We start from the raw sequence: 26398 nt of genomic DNA, 5'->3' as shown, positions 1-26398 counted from the left end.
AAAGTTTTAGGCCGCACCTCCAAATCGAAACAAAGTTGGTCCATAGTAATATGAGACACAATTTAGGTCGAATGAATGACGGTACAGCTACAGTAGTTTGGTTCGAGTCATAAGCGTAGCAGTTAAGCTTTACCAGGTAGCCATTGCTATGCGCCAGGCGCTCCGTCCGTATTTATACGGGTACCCTTCCTTTTTCACGTGCTTTGTCTGGTTTGAGTTGATTGCTTATTTTTCTTTGATCTGATAAGTGCCGTTCTCTTTGTTATAGGTGTTTACGTCACTCTAAGCTGAAAATGCATTATTTTACTGTGTCATGCATTGTTTGTCGCATTCTGATAATGAGTGTTTATGACCTGCCGCCGCTCACGGCATGGCTTGCTTTTGTGCGCGCTACCGCTGCTTTTTTTAAAAAAAAAAGAAAAGAAAAGGAAGGAATCGTCTCATCAGTGAAACAATGGCAAGAGACTGCTATTTGTTTTCTTTGCTGCTTTCTTTGATAATGATCAGCAAGAACTAAATAATAGACTACATATGATAGAAGATGTTCTGAACAAGAGTTTAGCAAAAGTTTTTCTCCGTTTGAAAATCTTTGGAGACGCCTCTTTCGTACATTACATTCTGCACAGAAATTAGAATCGTCTTAGATTTAAAAATCTAGTCAATTGCCGTGCTTCATTTCTGACTGTATCACTATTAGGCATAAGAATAATATGAATATAAACATGACATGATATGTATATTCTTCCACATTTGCTGTTGTCTCACTCTAGTTTCGTAGTTTATTAGGCAGACAGGATTTAAATGAGATAGCAGCAAACACGAAAGAATACATGGCAAAATGTTTATATTCATATTATTCTTATGGTGAAGAGAATACTGCATGTGATTCACAATTCATAAAAGTTCCTATTTGTAACCATCTCTTTTCACATGTAGGAAAAAAATTCAGAACGTAGAGTTGGCCATATTGACAAACATCGCAAACAGTTTTGCCAGTCGGATTTTCGTAGTACATTGAAATGCTGCCACATTCGAAGATGAACAATATGGCATTTGTATTTACTTCGTTGGATAATGTATGAAAATGCAATGGTCGAAACTCGGGGCGGAGAAAAAAAGCTTGTCTTCCACCTTTTTTTAAATTTATTTACTGACGCAGAGGTTTTGGCTGTAGTATTTATCTTTCTGCCTGCAAAGCATGCCTGTGTAGCGCTACATATATTCGACGGCAGAAGTTAGTTGTGGCGGCACCTACCAATATTTTTCAGAACTTCCGCTTACTTTGCACTCGATTCTAAGCCGCAGGCGGTTTTTTGGATTACAAAAACCGGAAAAAAGTGTGGCTTAGATTCGAGTAAATACAGTACTAAAACTCTGAAGGCATCACCCAAAAGAACACTCTGTATGGTGTGTTAACATGTTATGACACAATTCATATGTGAGGTTTTGGTAAGTAAGCAGACAGGGAATGTGGAGAGGTCTAAATGAAGTTATATTGTGGCCGAGACAGACCTTAGTGTACTTGGAAGGGTAATCAAGAAAACAGATAATTAGTGAAGAATAACCAAAATATGGTCAAGTTTGCAATTTGAATGAACATTCTAGAAGGGAACTTAGGTGGCCATTAAGAAATAATGTTACTTGTGTAATCTGGAGCAAGCAACCACAGAACTGCAATCCATGGTAACACTTCCTCCTATTTCGTCATTACTCAAGCGAACCAGTCACTCCAGCTGCAAATTGTATGTATTGCTCCTTTTTAGCAGGCAGTGGAATTCTGCTTCAGACCTGCACCTGTTAGGAGGCAGTGACAGCGTCTTTCCAAATAACTGATCTTTGTGGTGATATGAACACTATGGCATCTGAAGCCCATCTACCTTCCTGTTCTCAAAATCTCTATTAAACCTTCAAGCCAGTAGCTTCCATGCTAGTCCACTAGCTAAAGACGACATGGTTGGATGGTACAGGGCAGTAGAATTTCTTTTTAAATTGCTCTGATGCAGCAATTATTTGTCGAACATCTTGATTTTTCCAGACCCATTAACAATACATCTTTATTACATTTAAAACATACAAGACTGCATAAAATGAACCTTCAGTGTGATATATTTAAAAAAGAAAAAAATCTATGCTGCTGTCTCTTCCTGTTGGTAACCAGCAGTTCTGTTACAAGTCTCACTTTTATATGTCCACTTTCCCTTGTTTTTTATCTATGGTTTGATTAACAATAAATGTTCTGTGCATAGGAATATTTAGTAGTCTTCTAAATACATTCATGTATCACTTTTTTTTTTCCAAAGGACATTGTGTGGCTCCTCATATTTTCCATCTCACTTTTCAACATAAGTTCTTAAGGTGTGTCAGCACAAATATCACTACACGTAATTGACAAGTAGTCAGCAGAAGGCAGAGCAGTACATTTTACTTGAGATGGAGAGTACACAATCAGGTTACCGACTTGAGGGGTTTACATTTTAAATCACAATTGCTACTGAAATATATAGTATGTTGGATATCAGCTTCTAGCAGTGGTCAATGAAATAGTATAACAACATCAGTGGCTTCAGAGCAACATCTTTATTAAGCAAAAGATACTTGCAGTAAAGTTTAATCATCATAAAAAAGATACATTATAACTGTCTCACATATTGAATTCATGCATGAATTTGCATACAGAATCAACTACAGGTCCTTTGGTTTGTCTCCAGCTTTGATGACAGGAATGATGAATGACACCATCTCCTGAGATTCTAACTACCACATATTTCTATGACTGCACAACGTACCAGAAAAAAATGTGCATTATCTTTGGCTACAAACCCTTATATCAGTATCTGGCTAATACTCACTAGATGAAATTGACTTTCAGCTTACAAAATTATCTCGCTGTTAAGAACAATATATGAGTGGTTTTCTTCAGTATAGATTTTTACAGTTCTTTTTACCTTTGTCAGTCAGCACTAAAAGGTAAAAACACGTGCATTGTAAGTTAAAGAACAATGTAGTATTTTATGCTTTCATTTTTCACACTTGCTGTTATTAAATAAAGTTTTTTTGGAGAACTTTTCTCTCTCATTGTATTCTAAATTATTTACAACTCACCATTTAACTGATCTTTTAACATAAAGATTCTGCATAAAAATATGACTTTAACACTTTACAGTTGCATAACTATTTGTTCACACTACTCATTCCCTGAGAAATTGTGTAATGGAGAGGCAGTTTTTTTTATGAAATATGAAACTATTTAAATCAAACATCCTTTGTCTACAAACTGTTGTTGTAAATTAGTACGAAACTGGAGTTGTGCTTTATGATCATATGTACAGTGAAACAAATAGTTTGAAACTACTACAGTGTTTTTTCATTACTGCTTAATGGCTACCATATAACTGATACCTATACACAGTATGACTATTTTTTATCACTCATTATTCTGAACAGAGGATTTATCACAAATATACAACTAACAGGGAGACTGTACATATTTACATGAAGAGAAATATCAAAGAAAGACACAGGCATAAACTTATCTACAATAGGTAATTACTAACATTTTGATCACAAATAGTGCCAATGCACCACACACTTCAGATGTCCATGACACGAATGTCCTCACAGATTGTTGTCCTGAAAATAACACACACTGAGCCTGTTGCCACAGCATGATTTCTTTCTACACTGCCACAATCTTACTTGGGTCCACTTTAACTCTTATGAACATTGTATCATCCTTGACGAAATGTCGTTTCTTGAGCATCTCATGTGAAACAAATCGAGGAAAACCGAAACCTAGTGAGTCTGGCTCCTTACTTGGTCTTTGGAAATTTTTCCATGTTGGGTCTGGAATGAAGCTTTCCACAATGTTACAAGCCTAGAACAGAAATCAAAGTTTCATGATAGTGGAGACAGATAGCAAATGTCAAGTGAATTGTAGGATTTGTCTTTACTCCAAATTGATCATTAATATACACATCAATTAAACATATTTTAACAACAGTTAAGCTAATAATTTAAGTGACTTGCTGAATATTTGAGAAACATATATGCAAATTACCTTGAGTGGGAAATCATGATTACAATTAAACACAAGCAGCAGAATGATGTTAAGCAGTTAGTGTCACTAATTACTATTTTCGACATTCAGCAATAAATACGCTTACAGCATAAAATTAGTCAAAGAAAAATAAGTTAACTCTTGCATTAAACTTTCTTCAGATACTTCTTCTGAGCCAAATTGATACATGCACTTACCTTTTCTGGCACAGGTGCCTGGTCAAAGAGCGTGAAGGAAACAGAATGAGAAAAAGGCCACCGCAAGAGCGCATCATATTCTCCTGGTAAGATTTTTATGTACAGTGACAAGTGAGATCCCTGACCAGCACCATTACCATTCAGGAACAGTGATGCCTAGAAGGGATTACAAATAATAAGCTGATTACAATAATATCATTGTTTTGTAAGTTACATATAATAGAATATCTGTTTCAATAATGTAATATCTTTTATGCAAACAAACTCTGAATAAATTTCTTTACATTATTCTGCTTGGAGTAAATTAACAAGTGCCATTTGCAAGAATTACACTTTGTCAAGGTGCTTACCTGCAATTTGTATCCATACTGACTAGTATAAAATGGAGGGCTGACTAATTCCATTCCATCTTTGGTATTTGCTTCAGCCATTTTCAAAGTATAATCTGTGATTTTCCAAATAAGAGTACCTGAAAAAGTAAATAACATAACTGTAGATAATTTGTAAATTACAGTACCAGGATTTGACAACTGTGACTGTAATAGCTTTCACTAACAAGTTTCAATTATTCCAGCCTCCTGGTGATATTTCTAGGTTTGAAAAACAATGATCATCAGATTTAAGAATACTAATAATTATGCACTTGTTCTTTATGTGTAAGTTGTTCTGCAGCCAGGTTTGGAAAAACTAATTTAAGTTCAAACTTTTAAGACCAATCAATGTGCTGGTATTGAATCACTGGTATACCTGCTGCTAGTATTTTTTCCATTACTGATCCCACTAAACACTCAACTGTAGAGAATGTTGTTGCTCAGAAATTAACAAAGATTGCAATCATCTGTACGGGAAACAATAGCTAAATTAACAGCACAAAGGAATAAAGGTAAGAGACAATAAGGAGGGTAATATTAAATCTTCTGAATCAAGTTCATTTTGGGACCTCTTACTCCAAAAACAGATGTAATGATGTACCTCTCATTTTGAAACAGAAAAGTGACCATACCCAGTAAAATGAGATAATGTTGAGACACAAAGAAAATGATAAAATGATCTAATAATGAAAGTATGAAACTGAAAGAATTAGCATGAATGAATAAATGGGAGACAATATATCTCGAAAAAAGTCATACAGTGATGGATACTCTTATACAATTAAATAGGAAGAGGCCAATTTTGCCAGTTAACTATTATTTAAGAAATAAGACTACTGGAGTAACACAACCCACAGTATATTGTCCTGGATGGCTAGTGTTAACTACAGAGAAAGGTATCATCAAAAGGGCCCCAAGGAAATTTAATAGCACATACCTGTTTTCTATATACATAAATGATCTGAAAAATAGGGAGAACAGCAATTGTGACTTTGTTGATGATGGTTTAGTGTAAGGAGGAGACAAGAATGAGTTACATTTTCCAAAGATCACTTGAACAATTCTTTTATCAAAGTGATATGGAGTGAGTCAGATCCACAATATGTAAATATACTTAGTGTTGACATTAAGTACCAGTTTTTAAATAGAAATTCATCCATGAAACAGGAGATGTCTAAGAGAAATGTTAGTTTAGATTTAAAACTAACTTTACTACCTGTCAGACATTTTACGTTACTGGGCAAATGAACAAAAAATTTTGTTGCTGCATATTGAACGCCATTCTGAGCCATTGACAACTTCCATAATCGGTAATAACGGTCACTTTCTCATTAGCAAATATGCGTGTTCTGATGGTGCAGTTATTCTAGGAAAGCGTAGTTAATTCTTGAGAATTGTTCCTGTGTTTGGGATCCCCACCAGGTCAGATTAAAGAGATATCGAAGCAACTCATAGGCATGTTGCTAGATTTGTTACAGGTACAGCTGATCAACATGTATTACAGAAATGCTCTGTAAACTGCAATGAGATTCGCTGTAGGATGAAGACTGCAGAAAGATTCTGCTGCCACTGACATAGAACTGCTAAGACAGGATAAAAGAAATCTGGGCGTGTATAAAAGCATATAGAAAGTCATTTTACCTTCACTCTTCTGTGAGTGGAAGAGGAAAGGAAATGACTAGCAGTGGTACTGTGTACCCTATGCCACACACAATGTGGTGGCTTGTGGAATATGTATGCAGATGTACGTGATTTGCTTGCACGGATCGACTGTGACAGCAACAGCTGTGTATCCAGTATAACACTGCATAGGCGCACTCCCTGTCACTGTGCATTAATGAATTTGCTTTAGAGGGTCAAAATACCTACATGACTTTTCTACATACTTTCTCTCCTACCTTCTGTTGTTTTGTGCACTAAACATCCTCAACACAGAAATAAAGCAGGCAATCAAAAAAAATTAGAAGAGATAGATCACTGGCCACAACTGTCATCTGCAACTGACTGAGGCTACTGGCACCTGTGGTTGCACAAACTTAATGACAACAGTGATCAGGCATGACCATACATATTTCTGACTGGTTGCTGCTATGGTAGCTGTCCTCTCAACATCTAGTTGTCGACCACTGTGTCATTCTGATCCAAGTGTCAAGTGGGGGAGATGGCATATAAGTTCGAATAATCTATATTGCCTACTCTTTGCTTCCCTTAGATTCTTCTTGTTGTTCTGCTATCCTCATTTTTATTTTCCCATCTTGAAATTTATGTTATCTGTATTGTTAGTAATACCTTCCTTCCCTGTGACTGCAGTACTCCAATTGTAGCTGTAGTCTGCCAAAACACATTTTATTCATGCCATTTCTTGCATTATATTAACTCTCAAGAACACACTTCCAACTCTGATGGTAGTTGTTTTAGTGTGTTACTTAATGCTCTGACTAACTGATGCTCAAATATATAGAGGGGTCCAGAAAAATGTAGGCACTCTTTGACAGTTAATATCTCACAAACAAAATGAAACATATTTACAATTTTGCATAGTAGTGTAGTCCCTTGTTTTCTCGACAGATTTTGGTGTGCCTTTTCCAGCAGATGGCAGTGCAGCAATGACTGAGGTAATATTGTTGTTTGAGCAATGCAAGGCCATATGGAAGTGGCACTGGAAGTGCGGTACTGTTCAGAATGTGCACAACGATAGGTCTGGCCGACGGAAAACAAGAACAAGTGCAGCTTCCAGCACTGCTGTGTTGCAACCTTTTATTAGGTCACCTCAAAAATCTGTGACACAGGGTGAATGTGAAAGTGGGTATACTGATCAAGAGAATGGCAAATTCTGAAGGTTACAAATTGAAAAGTGGAGATTCCAAGGTTGCTGCATGGTATGAAAGAGTACAACTGAGATCAAAGGATGGAGTACTCCAAGATACGTGAGGATGAACGGTTTGCTGGGATGGTTATCTGGTCAGACGATGCGCATTTCAATACAAGTGGTACTGTAAACCACCACAACTGTGTGTACTGGGCTCCTGAAAATCCTCATGTTCACATGGACAAACATGTTAATCTACCAGGTGTTAATGTGTGGTGAGGTCTGTCATCACATGGCTTGATTGGCCCATTCTTCATTGAAGGTACCGTAACTGGTGACTTATTTTGTCATATGCTGCAAACATCAATATTACCTGCCGTGTGAGAGGTGTTTGGAAATGAAAGATTTTACCTATAACAAGAAGGCACTCTGTCTCACAACTGCAGAGATGTGTGAGCCTACTTGGATGAAAATCTGCCTGGATGATGGCTAGGTTGAAGAGCTGCTGAGTACCCACCATGGTCTCCAAGACCATACACCTCTTGATTTCTACCACAGGGGGACCTTCAAAAATGAAGTTTATCAACACAAGCCAAGAACATTGAGTGAGCTATGAGGAACCAACAATGCATTCCATTCAGCAATCACACCGGCAACAATGACAGCCGTAGTTCAGTCAAGAGTTCAGCGGCATGGATCTTGTTCGGCTAGGGGTCACTTTGGACTCATAAAATAACTTTCCCTCGTGCAAGACTTGTAACGGTATGCATTTTGTTTCGTTAATACTGACTATCAAAGAGTGACTACGTTTTTCTGAGACCCTCTGTATGTACTGAAGAACTGTATTTTATAATCTGTTGCTGTTGACAGGAAGAAAAACAGTTTCCTTAATATGATGGAACTACATTTTCCTGGAGACATATTGAGTCTCAACTTTACCATTGGTAAGAATAGAAGCTGAAGTAATGAGTTAAAATTTGTGCCAAATCTGGGACTTGAACCAGAGTCTCCTGGTAACTATGCAGATGTGCTATCAATTACACCACTCTGGCATTATGACTAACACTTGCACTGCAATGCCCTCCCTAACACAAACTTCATTTCACACTTCAGCCCATCTTGATTACGCCTTCCTAAACCATCAGTACTGGCAAAGCTTCCCAATATTGGAATAGTTTCCATAATCAATGACCACCACTCTTACTTCTGCAACAAATTGATTATGACATGAAGAGAGAAACTATAATGCAAGCAGTAGTACAGTATGGTGGGCTTTTGGATTTTGTAACCCTATATTGTTTTAAACATATAAAATTGGCAAATCTGATATCTGACTTGCCAGACTGGTTCACACACATTGGAAGGAGGGATAAAAGATGATCTCGTATATGAAAGATGGTGAAAAATGAAAGCTATGGACACATGTGTTTAACATTTATGTATGTGTGTTAATATACTTTGTATACACATTTATTCAAATATTACCTGAATAATTCAGAGACAATCTAGACACTGCATTCTTAAGACTTGCAATTTGATGTTGCTGTTTCGTTGCAATATTGCACATGAGAGCAAGGTGCTGCTTTGTGCTTTCATCCAGATGTTTTTCCAGTGCATATCTGGTACCCTGTAACAAACACGAGCCATCAATTTAAAACACAAAAAATAAAAATGTAACTTAAAATTATATCTGAATTAATTTCATCCATAGTATCTTGTATGAAACCCATAAGTGTTCTACTTTTGAAAAATTATGGAATTAAGGAAAATTCACCTTCATTCTTCAATTAGAATCACTACTGGTGATTTAAGACGGACCATCTTCCTTTCAAATATAATGATAATTTATTTAATGATCTACTAGTAGAATAGTAGACAACAAACATATGACAAACATTTGTAAACTTCTCGGCTACCATAGGAGGTTAAACTAAAGTCCAAGTACTAGAGATCTAAGGAGTCGTTGATGTACATTGCACAGCTGCTTGATGTAAAATTATAATTAAACACTGGTATTTACATTCTCAACTACTTTTAAAAGACATTCCTGCTGCTATTGTTTCTGATCTGGTACTCTAATCTGTGCCTATTCCCAACCTCCATTCTTACCCAGTGATTCCATACTGCAGCCAAACCAACTGCAGCACAGAAACAAGTTCTTCCCATACCCAACCCAGTCTCATTTTAATCCATACCTCTAAAATTTCTCAGGTCCTTGGCACTATGCTTTCTAAAGAATTTCTATTTTCTAAATGGACAAACTTGTGACATTGTCTCTTGCTTCTGAACAGCAGTCTGTTGTACACTCATTTTCAACCTAGACACAACCCCAGAACTGAAATATTCTCTGTTGCTAACCAAACTGCGAAAGCTGTTGTCTGCCCAGATAATGAACCGTGTCAACTAACAACTTATATTAATTGAGGAAGGGTCCCATTGCTGCTTCAACCAACATGTTTGTCGTACTGTACAATTTATTAGAAAATTTCCTTTTATGAACTATACAAGACAGTTGCAGGCATTTACAACAGTGAGAACTAATTAGTACAAGTATGAATAAACATATGAGAACAAAAAATAGCGTTGAAAGTAGAAATGATTGAAGCAGTTTCTGGTGTACATTAGGTCTAAAAGGATAAAAAAAGCAAGAAGTATTAAGGATAAAAAAAGCAAGAAGTATTAAGGATAAAATAAGCAAGAAGTATCAAGGATTAAGAAAAGCAAGACGTGTCAAGGATAAAAAAAATCAAGAAGTATCATTTGGGCAGATAACATCATGAGAAGTCAACTGTATACTACTGCTGACTTCTGAATCACGTAGGAAACTTGTATATCACTCAAAATATTTTAGGGCTTCAATGCTGTGAAATTTTATCAACCAAATTTTGACAAACTAACATCTTGCAGAAGCCATCAAACTGTTTTCTACAGATAGCAGAATAGTTTGGTAACATTGCATGCAGCCAAATGGAAAAAAAACATGAAACGAATAAGCAGACACACACTTCCAACATCGTGTCCAATAGTAAGGCCCTCACTCAACTGTGAGTCCTACTGGACATAGGATATAACATGTATTCTTCCCAGAGCCAAAATTTGTCCAAAACAAACATTTTTTTCCTTATTCTAAAACTTATTATTTTCAAGCTAAATTATTTTCAAAAGACAATTATTGTTTTTACCTTGAAACGACAACCTGCCTCCTTAAAAGCACAAGCAATTGACAAGGAGCTGCACTTGTCCCTCAAGTGGGCCTCCAGATCCTCGCGGGCAGGATGCGGCGCCCCGCACCGATTGGGACAGGGGATTGGAACACGCCCACATTTTGCCTGGTGTGCAGCTAGTGTGTCGGCCACAAACTCCTTAGTGCAATAGCAGCAAGGCACCAGCCGTTTGGTGCAGTCTGCCGCCTTGTGCTGGCTCAGCTGCCTGCGCTGCACCTTCGTACCGCACTTGTTCTCACAGTACACTGGTTCATAGCCACAGCTGCCTGCATGCACCTATTCAACAAAAAAACCAAAAAGTAAGTTATACAATCTACCTCTAGTCACACACACACACACACACACACACACACACACACACACGTGAGCACGCGCATGCGGAAGGAAATGAAGAAAGAAACTGGAAAAATAAACAAACTTATATATGCAAGCAAAATTATACATAAACAACTTAAACTAATCCACAGATTTATGTGAAAAGTGTAATTTAATATGTTCTGAAATTAAATGAATATGGGTGCAAATAAAAGCTTGGTGATGGATGCTCTGAATGACAAATACATTGGTGTGGAAAACATGAGTGGTAACTTTTACACGATTTGTCACTACTAAGTAACATAGTTCAATGAAACTTGAACCATACAGAGAAAAAACTGCTACAGTATAGTACAGAGGATAACTGAAGGAAATGTGCAATGAGACAAATAGAAATAACACTTTCTTCACAGACAATAATCACACTGAAGTAACTGGTCCCCTGGACATTGCAAAAGGCGGAACATGATTCTTAATGGGGTGTTTGATCACCATGAAAGGCATGCACTACAATGTGGTCCCCTGCCGGCCACAAGGTTGGCAAGTAGTTCTTGTGGTGCAGCATTCCATTCCTCCAATATTGCAGTAGACAACTGCTGGATGATCTTTGGCGCATGTGGATATGCTGCAACATGTCTCCCCAAAATGTCCCACATGTGATTGGTGGGGTTTAAATTGACTCGAATGGGGAGGCCTCCAAGTTCGACAATATTCCTGGGTGCATTACATATTCCCACATCTCACCATATGAGTGGCACTGACCTTCAGATCTTTGAACATAGTACGCTCACCAGTCAATGTTGCTGTGACACAGCACTCCTTCCCCATGTGTGTTTTTCTGGGGTGCATTTGGCTCCAATTTCATTTTCATGGATGACTTTGCATGATCACATCGAACTGCACAGATGGATGATTTCTTGGAATGAGAGGATATTCAGCAAATGGACTGGCCAGCCCATACCCCTGATTTAGATACTATGAAGCATGTGTAGAATGGGTTGACGAGACTTATTACAGTACATCCACATGCATCAACAACCTTCCAGCAGTTGTCAACCATGCTGGTGGAGGAAGTGAATGCCCCACCCCAAGAACTCCTTACCAACTTTGTGACCTGCATGGGAACATGTTGCAGAGCACCTATAACCATCCATGGTGATCTCACACCCTATTAACAACCATATGCCAGCATTTGTAATAATCAGGGAACAATCATGAATCACAGTGACTTCAGTGTAATCATTGTCTATGAAACAAAGTGTAGTTTCTGTTCCTCTCACTGCACATTTCTTCCAGTTACCTTATGTAATACACTGTATCAGTTTTTTGTAGGTGCATCTAAGTTTCACTGAACTATGTTACTTAGTGATGATGCATCATGCAAAAGTTACTTAGTCCGTCAGTTTTGGACATCAATGTAATAAGTTTCTACTTGGGACAGAATACGTTGGGAAATATAGATACCAGGCTACAAACATGCATAGGTAACTTTTGCATGCCTCATCCCTAGACAAGCCCAAAAAACTTCAAAATTAATTCATGGAGACATACATATAATTTATAAGTGGTTTGTTGCAGTTGCCTGGACTGATGTCCATACAAATCACTGTTGTTTTCATATGGCCTCACAATAAAAAAAATAAACAATGAGAGATGAAAGAACAGTTTTATGTATGGAACAATACAAATAAAAGTCACCAGGTTCTAGTAAGGAGGAAAATGTATCAAAATGATTGAGATGCAAACAACTGAAAAAAATCGGTGGGCTTTTGAATTTCAGATAACACATGAACAGAAGCATTTCTAAATATAGGTGTGTGTGTGTGTGTGTGTGTGTGTGTGTGTGTGTGTGTGCGTGTGTGTGTGTGTGTGTGTTAGTCACCTAATGAAAAAGAGTTTTCTATCTCAATGGCCCCCTTTCCTTACAGACAGATAAGATTGGCGCATTACATCTAAGTCATTGCCTCAATATGTACATCTCTTTGAGTCATCTGTTTTGTGAATATGCATAAATGAATGAACTAGTTCCTTCATGTCTATAGAGTCCCAACATAAATCCAGTACATTTCCTATATATGACACCATCTCAAATCCCTTTTCTGTGGAACCCAAATAAGATGTCAGGGGTCTGAGTACGAAACATACAGAAAACTGAAGAAAGCCCGTTCATGTCTTATCACAATTGAGTTTAACATTACAACACAGGAAGGAAAGAAGGTGCAAACAAAGGAATTGTTTGCTTGAGCAAAATATGTGTTTGCTGCCAAGTTACTTTCACCTGTCACCAATGAAAGAAAAATAAAGAATAATATTCTCTCTCTCTCTCTCTCTCTCTCTCTCTCTCTCTCTCTCTCACACACACACACACACACACACACACCTATACAGTAGCAGTCATATCAGTGGACTCAAATTGAGAGGTGCACTCTTTAACAGGAAAACCTGTGGACTCAATATATGATGCTTTGAAATATTTACATTACCTACAACATTTTGTGATTACACTTTAACACAATCTCTGTTCAAAGCAATTTATCAGCACTAAACTTGGCAGCCTAAAAAACATAAAAGAACAAAAAGAATAAAAAGAGGTTTTATATTTGACTCCATTGGTCAATTTTTCAAAACCGTATTCTCTCTCTCTCTCTCTGGTAAAAATAAATTTCAGGAAACAATGCAAGAATGATGATGATGAACTTCTGACTGATTAAAGTAAAGCAAAAAATGAAAAAATAAATTGCACAACAATGAACGAAAAAGTGCCTACCCTCTCTAAAAACCAATGGGCAGGCAACAAGACCATGCTACTTTTTGTTATACAATGTGAGAGCAGCACGCTGTGCTGACATTAAGCTACATAACTGAATAATATATTCGATGAATGTGTAAAATATCATTTACATAAGCTTGTAACATGTTTTATACAAATGAGGGCATGTGTAGTGCAACAAACTGTTGCAATAGCGATCCACCAAATCTGTCATTCTGTAAGTTACCTACGGGCCACAAAAAGTACTGAAGCAGCACATTAACGGGCTGTTTAGTTACGATTTTCCTGTAACGCAATAACAAAAACGTTTGTTTGCTGCACTTTGAACCAAAGCAGTCTATGAATGTGTGTAAGAGGGAACTGTTGTGGAATACTAAAGAGAAACCTGACGATAAACTACAAAAACCCTTCACGACCACTATGGGAGCGATAGTAGGGGTACTGAAGTATATTCCTTGAGTCATCATTGAAGGTAGTTCTTGAAACTTTCTTAGTGTGCTTTCTCAGACTCTGCCAGTTCAGTTCTTTCAACGTCTCAGTCACACTTTCCCACGGATCAAACAAACCTCTGACCATTCTTGCTGCCCTTCTCTGTATATGTTCAATATCCCCTGCCAGTCCTATCTGGTATGGGTCCCACAGACTTGAGCAATATTCTAGGATGAGTCACACAAATTACTTGTAAGCAATCTCCTTTGTAGAGTGATTGCATTTCACTAGCATTCAACCAATAAACCAAAGACTGCTACCTGCTTTACTCCCACGTCCCTGCTCAAGTGTTACACCCAAGCATTTGTATGAGTTTACATATTCCAACTGTGATTCACTAATATTATATGCATAGATACTATGTTTTTTTGTTTTGTGAAGAGCACAATTTTACAGTTTTGAACATTCAAAGGAAACTGTCAATCACTGCATCACTCTGAAAGCTAATAAGGATCTGAGTGAATATTTTTACAGCTTCATTCAGATTGGATTTCATTGTAGATAACAGCATCATCTGCATAAATGTCTGGAGTTCATAGTAATATCATCTGCAAGATTATTAATGTACAACATGAACAGCACGGGACCCAACACGTTTCACTGGGGCACACCTTACATTCGTCGATGACACTATAGCCGAGACAATATCCTGTGTCCTCCATTCCAATTCCTTAATTGTTGCTATATCAGAGCCACAAACATCAGAATTTTTCAATACAGTGGTTTTTTCAAAAAGAAATCATTACACTAAACAGACATTTGTGAATTGGAATGTCGAGTGAAGTGCAACAATGAGAAAATCCTAAAGACTGTGCAAAATTGTTGCATATCAAGAAAGAAACTGAGAGCAGCCAGCAACAGAAATACTGTATATTCTTCTTATAGATCAAAAACTGTATTTTTATACTCTAGCTTTCCGTGCAATAAGGTTTATATGCAATTACAATAGTATATCTAAAATAAAAGAATTATACACAAGTTTGGCTCTGTTTACTCATGTAATTTTACGGCGTGTGACGAATGGCTTTCTTTCAGTGATCTCTATGTAACGACTGTGATGTAACCTGGGTGTATAAGTCTGGTCTCGCTGAGTATAGAACTGCAGCGTGTCTGCAGATTCACATGCTCTGCATCGTCCGCCATGTTGTAGTTTGGCAAACAAATTTCCATCGGTCTCTCTATGACAAAGAATTGCAGACTTATTTCTCGTTTTAAACTTTATGGCACCTGAAGATGTAATACGCTGATGTGGGAGCAGAATCCAAAGGTATTTTCTTATGCTAGTGAAATTTCCTAGCAGTCATGTTGTAGTTTGGCAAGAAACGAAATACGGGCATCTACGGGCGGCACGATCAGATAGCTGAAGTTAAACATCCACGTGGTACAGGGTGTCCGAAAAGTCTTTCCCTGATTACATAAATTGATAACTCAGGCTAGAAATAAGATACAAATATGAGACTTGTGTCGAATTGTTTACAACTATCAAAGTTTTTTTTTCTGTTTTAGGTTCACAGTACGTAAGTAGTGGATGAGGTGCAGTGCCCAAGAAGCTATGTTAACCAATCAGGAGAAGGCACAGTGTGTCCTGTGGTACCATGAGACACGATCACCAACCACAGAGCAGAGACACTTCCAGGCAACATTTGGAAGGAATCCACCTGATGTCAAGAGCATTAAAGCTTGGTATGAGAAGTTCAAGAACACAGGATCAGTTGCTGACCTTCCGAGGTCTGGTCGACCAAGAACCTCGGCAGACAGAGTGGAAGCTGTAAGGCAGTCTTTTCTGCGAAGTCCGAAGAAATGGGTGCGCAGGGCCTCACGTGAATTACAGATGCCAAAAAGCTCTCTCCATGACATTCTACACTAACGTTTATTGTTTCGTGCATACAAAGTGCAAATCGTTCAGGCCTTGTTGCCCAGTGACAGTACACGTCGACATGACTATGCGGTCGAAATCCTATCACGTATTGACGTAGTGAATCGCCATAATGTGCGCATTTGGGGTCCACAACCCCCTGGCGAGGTCATGGAGTGCACCAGAGGCAGTCCAAAGGTGAATGTTTGGTGTGCGCTATTGCACGATCGAATTATCGGACCATACTTCTTCGCTGAGGCTACCATCACATCTGCAGTGTATCTGGACATGTTGCAACTGTATGCTGTTCCTCAGCTGCTTCAGTATCACCCCGACGTCTTGTTTCAGCAAGACGGGGCACCGCCTCATTGGGGTTTGGACGTCGGTGCCTATCTCGATATGACTTTTCCTGGGCGATGGATTGGTCGTGATGGGCCAACGGTTTGGCCTCCACGCTCTCCTGACATCACCACATTAGACTTCTTTTCATGGGGTTATGTCAAGGACGAGGTCTACCGAACACGTGTACCAGATCTTGAAACCCTGCGGCAACGGATAACCACAGTCGTTGGGGTCGACTCCTCCAGTGATGTTTGCTAATGTGTGGACGGAAATTGAATATCACCTGGATGTGCTACGTGCTACCAAGGGTGCTCAGGTGGAAGTTTACTGATGTGTGAAAAAAAACTTCGATAGTTTGTAAACAATTAGACACCAGTTTCATATTTGTATTTACTTCTAGCCTGAACTCAGGCAATTTATGTAATCAGGGAAAGACTTTTCGGACACCCTGTACAAAGATCACTGCTTTCTTCCAACATGGCGCTAGTGTGCCTTCAACTGTCAGTGAGTGTCGCAAGTGTGATAAGCAATTTTGGAGTTGAACAATTTGTGTTTAAGAAGACTCGGAACACGCGAGTCATTTTAAGAGATCAGGCACACAATGTGTGACAGTATGTTATTGAGCAGAAGCATTAGCTGCTGCTGTTATTGTTGTTGTTGTTGTGAGTGCAGCAGAGGACGCCTCGGCAGCAGACGACGCGTGCTGCGCGACTGGCGGTTTCCGGCCGGCCGGGACGCGGCCGGAATGCGTGGCCAGCGGAAGCCGCGCCAGCCCACATCCGGCGCACGCCTTCCCGCCGCACGCCAGGTGCGAACGCCGCACACCGGGCAATCACTGAGGTCGCCACATTAACCTTTATACCCCACCAGGTGGGACGACCACGGCTGCCGTCTAGCCCGTGCTTTGCTCGTTCAGTACTAAGAGTCACTTCTCTTGTCAGATAAAAGATGCCACTTCTTTTACACAAAGCCGCTGCAGTATGGTATTCTCGTAACGTTTAGTTTCGCGTTCCTTACGACCCATGAACCATGGACCTTGCCGTTGGTGGGGAGGCTTGCGTGCCTCAGCGATTCAGATAGCCGTACCGTAGGTGCAACCACAATGGAGGGGTATCTGTTGAGAGGCCAGACAAACGTGTGGTTCCTGAAGAGGGGCAGCAGCCTTTTCAGTAGTTGCAAGGACAACAGTCTGGATGATTGACTGATCTGGCCTTGTAACAATAACCAAAACGGCATTGCTGTGCTGGTACTGCGAACGGCTGAAAGCAAGGGGAAACTACGGCCGTAATTTTTCCCGAGGGCATGCAGCTTTACTGTATGATTAAATGATGATGGCGTCCTCTTGGGTAAAATATTCCGGAGGTAAAATAGTCCCCCATTCGGATCTCCGGGCGGGGACTACTCAAGAGGATGTCGTTATCAGGAGAAAGAAAACTGGCATCCTATGGATCGGAGCGTGGAATGTCAGATCCCTTAATCGGGCAGGTAGGTTAGAAAATTTAAAAAGGGAAATGGATAGGTTAAAGTTAGATATAGTGGGAATTAGTGAAGTTCGGTGGCAGGAGGAACAAGACTTCTGGTCAGGTGACTACAGGGTTATAAACACAAACTCAAATAGGGGTAATGCAGGAGTAGATTTAATAATGAATAGGAAAATAGGAATGCGGGTAAGCTACTACAAGCAGCATAGTGAACGCATTATTGTGGCCAAGATAGATACGAAGCCCACACCTACTACAGTAGTACAAGTTTATATGCCAACTAGCTCTGCAGATGACGAAGAAATTGAAGAAATGTATGATGAAATAAAAGAAATTATTCAGATAGTGAAGGGAGACGAAAATTTAATAGTCATGGGTGACTGGAATTCGAGTGTAGGAAAAGGGAGAGAAGGAGACGTAGTAGGTGAATATGGATTGGGGCTAAGAAATGAAAGAGGAAGCCGCCTGGTAGAATTTTGCACAGAGCACAACTTAATTATAGCTAACACTTGGTTTAAGAATCATGATAGAAGGTTGTATACATGGAAGAACCCTGGAGATACTAAAAGGTATCAGATAGATTATATAATGGTAAGACAGAGATTTAGGAACCAGGTTTTAAATTGTAAGACATTTCCAGGGGCAGATGTGGACTCTGACCACAATCTATTGGTTATGACCTGTAGATTAAAACTGAAGAAACTGCAAAAAGGTGGGAATTTAAGGAGATGGGACCTGGATAAATTGAAAGAACCAGAGGTTGTACAGAGTTTTAGGGAGAGCATAAGGGAACAATTGACAGGAATGGGGGAAAGAAATACAGTAGAAGAAGAATGGGTAGCTTTGAGGGATGAAGTAGTGAAGGCAGCAGAGGATCAAGTAGGTAAAAAGACGAGGGCTAGTAGAAATCCCTAGGTAACAGAAGAAATATTGAATTTAATTGATGAAAGGAGAAAATATAAAAATGCAGTAAATCAAGCAGGCAAAAAGGAATACAAACGTCTCAAAAATGAGATCGACAGGAAGTGCAAAATGGCTAAGCAGGGATGGTTAGAGGACAAATGTAAGGATGTAGAGGCTTATCTCACAAGGGGTAAGATAGATACTGCCTACAGGAAAATTAAAGAGACCTTTGGAGATAAGAGAACCACTTCTATGAACATCAAGAGCTCAGATGGAAACCCAGTTCTAAGCAAGGAAGGGAAAGCAGAAAGGTGGAAGGAGTATATAGAGGGTGTATACAAGGGCGATGTACTTGAGGACAATATTATGGAAATGGAAGAGGATGTAGATGAAGATGAAATGGGAGATACGATACTGCGTGAAGAGTTTGACAGAGCACTGAAAGACCTGAGTCGAAACAAGGCCCCCGGAGTAGACAACATTCCATTGGAACTACTGACGGCCTTGGGAGAGCCAGTCCTGACAAAACTCTACCATCTGGTGAGCAAGATGTATGAAACAGGCTAAATACCCTCAGACTTCAAGAAGAATATAATAATTCCAATCCCAAAGAAAGCAGGTGTTGACAGATGTGAAAATTACCGAACAATCAGTTTAATAAGCCACAGCTGCAAAATACTAACACGAATTCTTTACAGACGAATGGAAAAACTAGTAGAAGCAGACCTCGGGGAAGATCAGTTTGGATTCCGTAGAAATACTGGAACACGTGAGGCAATACTGACCTTACGACTTATCTTAGAAGAAAGATTAAGGAAAGGCAAACCTATGTTCCTAGCATTTGTAGACTTAGAGAAAGCTTTTGACAATGTTGACTGGAATACTCTCTTTCAAATTCTAAAGGTGGAAGGGGTAAAATACAGGGAGCGAAAGGCTATTTACAATTTGTACAGAAACCAGATGGCAGTTATAAGAGTCGAGGGACATGAAAGGGAAGCAGTGGTTGGGAAGGGAGTAAGACAGGGTTGTAGCCTCTCCCCGATGTTATTCAATCTGTATATTGAGCAAGCAGTAAAGGAAACAAAAGAAAAATTCGGAGTAGGTATTAAAATCCATGGAGAAGAAATAAAAACCTTGAGGTTTGCCGATGACATTGCAATTCTGTCAGAGACAGCAAAGGACCTGGAAGAGCAGTTGAACGGAATGGACAGTGTCTTGAAAGGAGGATATAAGATCAACATCAACAAAAGCAAAACGAGGATAATGGAATGTAGTCGAATTAAGTCGGGTGATGCTGAGGGAATTAGATTAGGAAATGAGACACTTAAAGTAGTAAAGGAGTTTTGCTATTTGGGGAGCAAAATAACTGATGACGGTCGAAGTAGAGAGGATATAAAATGTAGACTGGCAATGGCAAGGAAAGCATTTCTGAAGAAGAGAAATTTGTTAACATCGAGTATAGATTTAAGTGTCAGGAAATCATTTCTGAAAGTATTTGTATGGAGTGTAGCCATGTATGGAAGTGAAACATGGACGGTAAATAGTTTGGACAAGAAGAGAATAGAAGCTTTCGAAATGTGGTGCTACAGAAGAATGCTGAAGATTAGATGGGTAGATCACATAACTAATGAGGAAGTATTGAATAGGATTGGGGAGAAGAGAAGTTTGTGGCACAACTTGACCAGAAGAAGGGATCGGTTGGTAGGACATGTTCTGAGGCATCAAGGGATCACCAATTTAGTATTGGAGGGCAGCGTGGAGGGTAAAAATCGTAAGGGGAGACCAAGAGATGAATACACTAAGCAGATTCAGAAGGAGGTAGGTTGCAGTAGGTACTGGGAGATGAAGAAGCTTGCACAGGATAGAGTAGCATGGAGAGCTGCATTAAACCAGTCTCAGGACTGAAGACCACAACAACAAACGACTTACGACGTACTACGACAGTAGTCGAAATAGGGGCATAAGGGAGACACTATACAGGGTGTTACAAAAAGGTACGGCCAAACTTTCAGGAAACATTCCTCACACATAAAGAAAGAAAATATGTTATGTGGACATGTGTCCGGAAACGCTTACTTTCCATGTTAGAGCTCATTTTATTACTTCTCTTCAAATCACATTAATCATGGAATGGAAACACACAGCAACAGAACGTACCAGCGTGACTTCAAACACTTTGTTACAGGAAATGTTCAAAACGTCCTCCGTTAGCGAGGATACATGCACCCACCCTCAGTCGCATGGAATCCCTGATGCGCTGATGCAGCCCTGGAGAATGGCGTATTGTATCACAGCCGTCCACAATACGACCACATTCTACATTTGGTACCGGGGTTGCGTAGACATGAGCTTTCAAATGCCCCCATAAATGAAAGTCAAGAGGGTTGAGGTCAGGAGAGCATGGAGGCCATGGAATTGGTCCGCCTCTACCAATCCATCAGTCACCGAATCTGTTGAGAAGCGTACGAACACTTCGAATCAAATGTGCAAGAGCTCCATCGTGCATGAACCACATGTTGTGTCGTACTTGTAAAAGCACATGTTCTAGCAGCACAGGTAGAGTATCCCGTATGAAATCATGATAACGTGCTCCATTGAGCGTAGGTGGAAGAACATGGGGCCCAGTCACGACATCACCAACAATGCCTGCCCAAACGTTCACAGAAAATCTGTGTTGATGACATGATTGCACAACTGCGTGTGGATTCTCGTCAGCCCACACATGTTGATGTGAAAATTTACAATTTGATCACGTTGGAATGAAGCCTCATCCGTAAAGAGAACATTTGCACTGAAATGAGGATTCACACATTGTTGGGTGAACCATTCGCAGAAGTGTACCCGTGGAGGCCAATCAGCTGCTGATAGTGCCTGCACACGCTGTACGGAAACAACTGGTTCTCCCGTAGTACTCGCCATACAGTGACATGGTCAACGTTACCTTGTACAGCAGCAACTTCTCTGACGCTGACATTAGGGTTATCGTCAACTGCACGAAGAATTGCAGGTGTCCTCGTCGTTCTAGGTCTTCCCCAGTTGCGAGTCATAGGCTGGAATGTTCCGTGCTCCCTAAGACGCCGATCAATTGCTTCGAACGTCTTCCTGTCGGGACACCTTCGCTCTGGAAATCTGTCTCGATACAAACGTACCGCGCTACGGCTATTGCCCCGTGTTAATCCATACATCAAATGGGCATCTGCCAACTCCGCATTTGTAAACATTGCACTGACTGCACTGCAAAACCACGTTCGTGATGAACACTAACCTGTTGATGCTACGTACTGATGTGCTTGATGCTAGTACTGTAGAGCAATGACTCGCATGTCAACACAAGCACCGAAGTCAAAGTTACCTTCCTTCAATTGGGCCAACTGGCGGTGAATCGAGAAAGTACAGTACATACTGACGAAACTAAAATGAGCTCTAACATGGAAATTAAGCGTTTCCGGACACATGTCCACATAACATCTTTTCTTTATTTGTGTGTGAGGAATGTTTCCTGGAAGTTTGGCCGTACCTTTTTGTAACACCCTGTATAAAGATCTGTGTCATACATGAATTTGTGATTCTTTACATGATTTTTGTAGGAGACGGATACTTTAAAACCATTGTTTTATGGCCGCGGAGGGCGGATCGCTGTGGCGGTCGCCTGCAAACAGTACTTTTCCCGGCAACTTCGCAACTTAGGATCTCAAACGTCAGACGCCAATCAATTCATAGTAAATAGTTCCTCGTCTATAATACAGCGCAAAAGGAGACATCTTCCACATTTAATTAAATTATTGCGGTCACCCATTAGTATACAAGGTAACAAGACGTGTTAACAGAGGGACAAAGACGATCAGCATCTGAGAAATGGGGTGGGAGCGCGCACGAACGAAGTGCACTATAAAGTTTCGATCACGCTCCTCCAGCCATTTGAGAATCCGCTGGCTTGAGTGGGAAGTAGGGATGATTGTTACCGCTGAAACAATCTGTTTTTTCATCTACATTATAACATTAATGTTAAAAGCGCTCAAAATAACCGGTTTCTGAAATAACAGTCCAATCTGTTCATAATTACTCGTTCTATAATATGTTGATCTGTAAGTTCTTTGCCGGCCGGAGTGGCCGTGCGGTTCTAGACAGTCTGGAGCCGGGCGACCGCTACGGTCGCAGGTTCGAATCCTGCCTCGGGCATGGATGTGCGTGATGTCCTTATGTTAGTTAGGTTTAATTAGGTCTAAGTTCTAGGCGACTGATGACCTCAGAAGTTAAGTCGCATAGTGATCAAAGGCATTTGAACCATTTTGTAAGTTCTTTCAACAGAAACAACATTTAAAGAAGACAAAAATCTTTCAGAAGCTACAGAACTTCCTACCAAACTCTTTTCTTTTTTTTTAAGTTTTATCTAAAAACAATACATCGGTTTCATATCTGGTTATCGGTAAAAAATAAAAATACCTGTTTTAACAGAGACGAAACAAACGTCGAAAAATACGATTATTCAGAACTAAATTACCGTATCGGTTTTAACAGATCGTTTTTCCCTATCCCTAGTAGGGAAACGCATTACCTTGCGAAAGATCCGCTCACCTCTCGGAAGGCAATCGGGTGAGCGTCGCCTGGAAGATAGATTTGTCAAGAAACTATTTAAGAATAACTTCAATGCAGATTAATGGTGCTTGAGGAAGCCAGAAAAATATTCCCCCCACATCATACCACCGCTACCTTTCGCTTGAATTCTTCGAACAATGCACAGTGCGAGCCCTGTTTCTGTGGAAACTGGTCGTGTCTTTCGAAGCACCGTCTCGTTTGGGTTGCAGACAACTTCCGTTTGCAGCGATGCCGCGTACGCAGCGCGGTTTTGCTAAGAGTACGGCTGCCGATGATTTATTCAGGCGCTATGGGCTTCTTGCGTGGCATGTCGAATGACCCCTCATGCAGCATCGTAATATGAGGTTCATCTGAGCCGACCAGAGTGGCCGAGCGGTTCTAGGCGCTACAGTCTGGAACCGCGCGACCTCTACGGTCGCAGGTCCGAATCCTGCCCGGGCATGGATGTGTGTGATGTCCTTAGGTTAGTTAGGTTTAAGTAGTTCTAAGTTCTAGGGGACTGATGACCTCAGAAGTTAAGTCCCATAGTGCTCAGAGCCATTTTGAGGTTCACCTTACCGTCAACGTCAATTCCCATTATGGGTGATCGCGATTACACCATTAATCCATCCACGATACACTATTACCACAGAGGCTTTTCACAAATACTGTTTCCCTGACCACAAGGCAGATGATGACCCCATCTTGCTACTTTGATAAATTATATATCGGGTGGTCAAAAATATGTATCATCAAAAACATAATACAGAGCAGAAAACCCATTGTGTTTCAAAACAGCTTACAGTCATCTCAGAATAAATTAATGCAGGTCCTTTATGGTTTTCAGGGGAGTCTTACACCATCCTTCCTGCAAAATAATGCCAAGTTCGGATAAGGATGATGGAGGCGGATAGCAATTACGCACAATTCTCTCCAAATTAAGCTACAAAGGCTCAGATCTGGTGACTGTAGTGGTTAGGCGAGATACTACAATTCATCCTCTTCCTCACAAAACCAGTCCTAGACAATGCGAACTGTGTGAAGAGGGTCCCTGTCATCTTGAAACACAGCGTCAACATTGGGGTACAAACATTGTACCAGAGACTGGACCTGACTGATCAAAATGGTCAAATAACTCTTGGCAGTAATGCGATCTTGCACCATGGGGCCCACGGAGTACCACGATATGACTACCCAAATCATCACCAAACCCCCACTATGTTTCGCTCTTGGGACGTAAACTCGACCGGAAGTTGGAAACAGTATGAAATAAGACTCATCCGTTCGAATGATCTCTTCCATAGCTCTACTGTCCATGTTTCATGGCTTCGGCAGAACATGTTCCGCTTACTAGCATTTGCATCACTGATCAGTTCTGAAATTCAAGCTCGTACTGCAGTTCCCATCTTATTGAGCTCCCTTCATGTTATTTTCGTGCTGACAGGGTTCGCGAGTGCGACATTCAGTTCCGCAGTAATTTTTTCAGCTCTCGTCCCCTTACTTTTTGACACAATCCTCCACAGTGACCGATCACTTAGCACACATTTTCGTCCGATTTACGTTTTAGTGGATGATGATTTTCCGCCTTCCCTTATGTGGTCCAAGTCTTCGATACGGTGTCTCATTAAACACCAAACGCTTCGGCTACCTTGGTTGCAGAAGCGCCCGCCATAAGAGCACCAACTATTTGCTCACATTCGAATTTACACTACTGGCCATTAAAATTGCTACACCAAGAAGAAATGCAGATGATAAACGGGTATTCATTGGACAAATATACTAGAACTGACATGTGATTACATTTTCACGTAATTTGGGTGCATAGATCCTAAGAAATCAGTACCCAGAACGACCACCTCTGGCCGTAATAATGGCCTTGATGCGCCTGGGCATTGAGTCAAACAGAGCTTGGATGGCGTGTACAGGTACAGCTTCCCATGCAGCTTCAACACGATATCACAGTTCATCAAGAGTAGTGACTGGCGTATTGTGACGAGCCAGTTCCTCGGCCACCACTGACCAAACGTTTTCAATTGGTGAGAGATCTGGAGAATGTGCTGGCCAGGGCAGCAGTCGAACATTTTCTGTATCCAAAAATGCACGTACAGGACCTGCAACATGCGGTCGTGCATTATCCTGCTGAAATGTAGGGTTCCGCAGGGATCGAATGAAGGGTAGAGCCACAACTCGTAACACATCCGAATTGTAACGTCCACTGTTCAAAGTGCCGTCAATACGAACAAGAGGTGGCCGAGACGTGTAACCAATGGCACCCCGTACCATCACGCCGGGTGATACGCCAGTATGGCGATGACGAATACACGCTTCCAATGTGTGTTCACCGCGATGTCGCCAAACACGGATGCGACCATCATGATGCTGTAAACAGAACCTGGATTCATCCGAAAAAAATGACGTTTTGTCATTCGTGCACCCAGGTTCGTCGTTGAGTACACCATCGCAGGCGCTCCTGTCTGTGATGCAGCGTCAAGGGTAACCGCAGCCATGGTCTCCGAGCTGATAGCCCATGCTGCTGCAAACGTCGTCGAACTGTTCGTGCAGATGGTTGTTGTCTACAAACGTCCCCATCTGTTGACTCAGGGATTGAGATGTGGCTGCACGATCCGTTACAGCCATGAGGATAAGATGCCTGTCATCTCGACTGCTAGTGATAAGAGGCCGTTGGGATCCAGCACGGCGTTCCGTATTACCCTCCTGAACCCACCGATTCCATATTCTGCTAACAGTCATTGGATCTCGACCAACGCGAGCAGCAATGTCGCGATACGATAAACCGCCTTCGCGATAGGCTACAATCCGACCTTTATCAAAGTCGGAAACGTGATGGTACGCATTTCTCCTCCTTATACGAGGCATCACAACAACGTTTCACCAGGCAACGCCGGTCAACTGCTGTTTGTATATGAGGATTCGTTTGGAAACTTTCCTCATGTCAGCACGTTGTAGGTGTCGCCACCGGCGCCAAGCTTGTGTGAATGCTCTGAAAAGC

At 40.6% G+C, this 26398-nt stretch overlaps 1 protein-coding gene across 2 annotated transcripts in view; it reads right to left on the bottom strand.

The window, feature by feature from the left end:
* Window positions 1–2562: 2562 nt before the first annotated feature.
* LOC126170534 (TNF receptor-associated factor 4) overlaps window positions 2563–26398 on the bottom strand; it is a 602024-nt gene continuing 578188 nt past the window's right edge. For both annotated transcript variants that reach the window (XM_049920733.1, XM_049920734.1), the window contains 5 exons: window positions 10617–10934; window positions 8920–9061; window positions 4605–4723; window positions 4255–4410; window positions 2563–3874 (listed from right to left, as the gene is read on the bottom strand). In XM_049920733.1, the coding sequence (XP_049776690.1) occupies window positions 3677–3874; window positions 4255–4410; window positions 4605–4723; window positions 8920–9061; window positions 10617–10934 (933 nt within the window). In that variant the 3' untranslated portion in view covers window positions 2563–3676. The remainder of the gene's footprint in view (window positions 3875–4254; window positions 4411–4604; window positions 4724–8919; window positions 9062–10616; window positions 10935–26398) is intronic.

This window comes from Schistocerca cancellata, chromosome 1 (genome assembly GCF_023864275.1).
Source record: "Schistocerca cancellata isolate TAMUIC-IGC-003103 chromosome 1, iqSchCanc2.1, whole genome shotgun sequence".
Classification (NCBI taxonomy): domain Eukaryota; kingdom Metazoa; phylum Arthropoda; class Insecta; order Orthoptera; family Acrididae; genus Schistocerca; species Schistocerca cancellata.
This window is presented reverse-complemented; position numbering and strand designations above follow the sequence as displayed.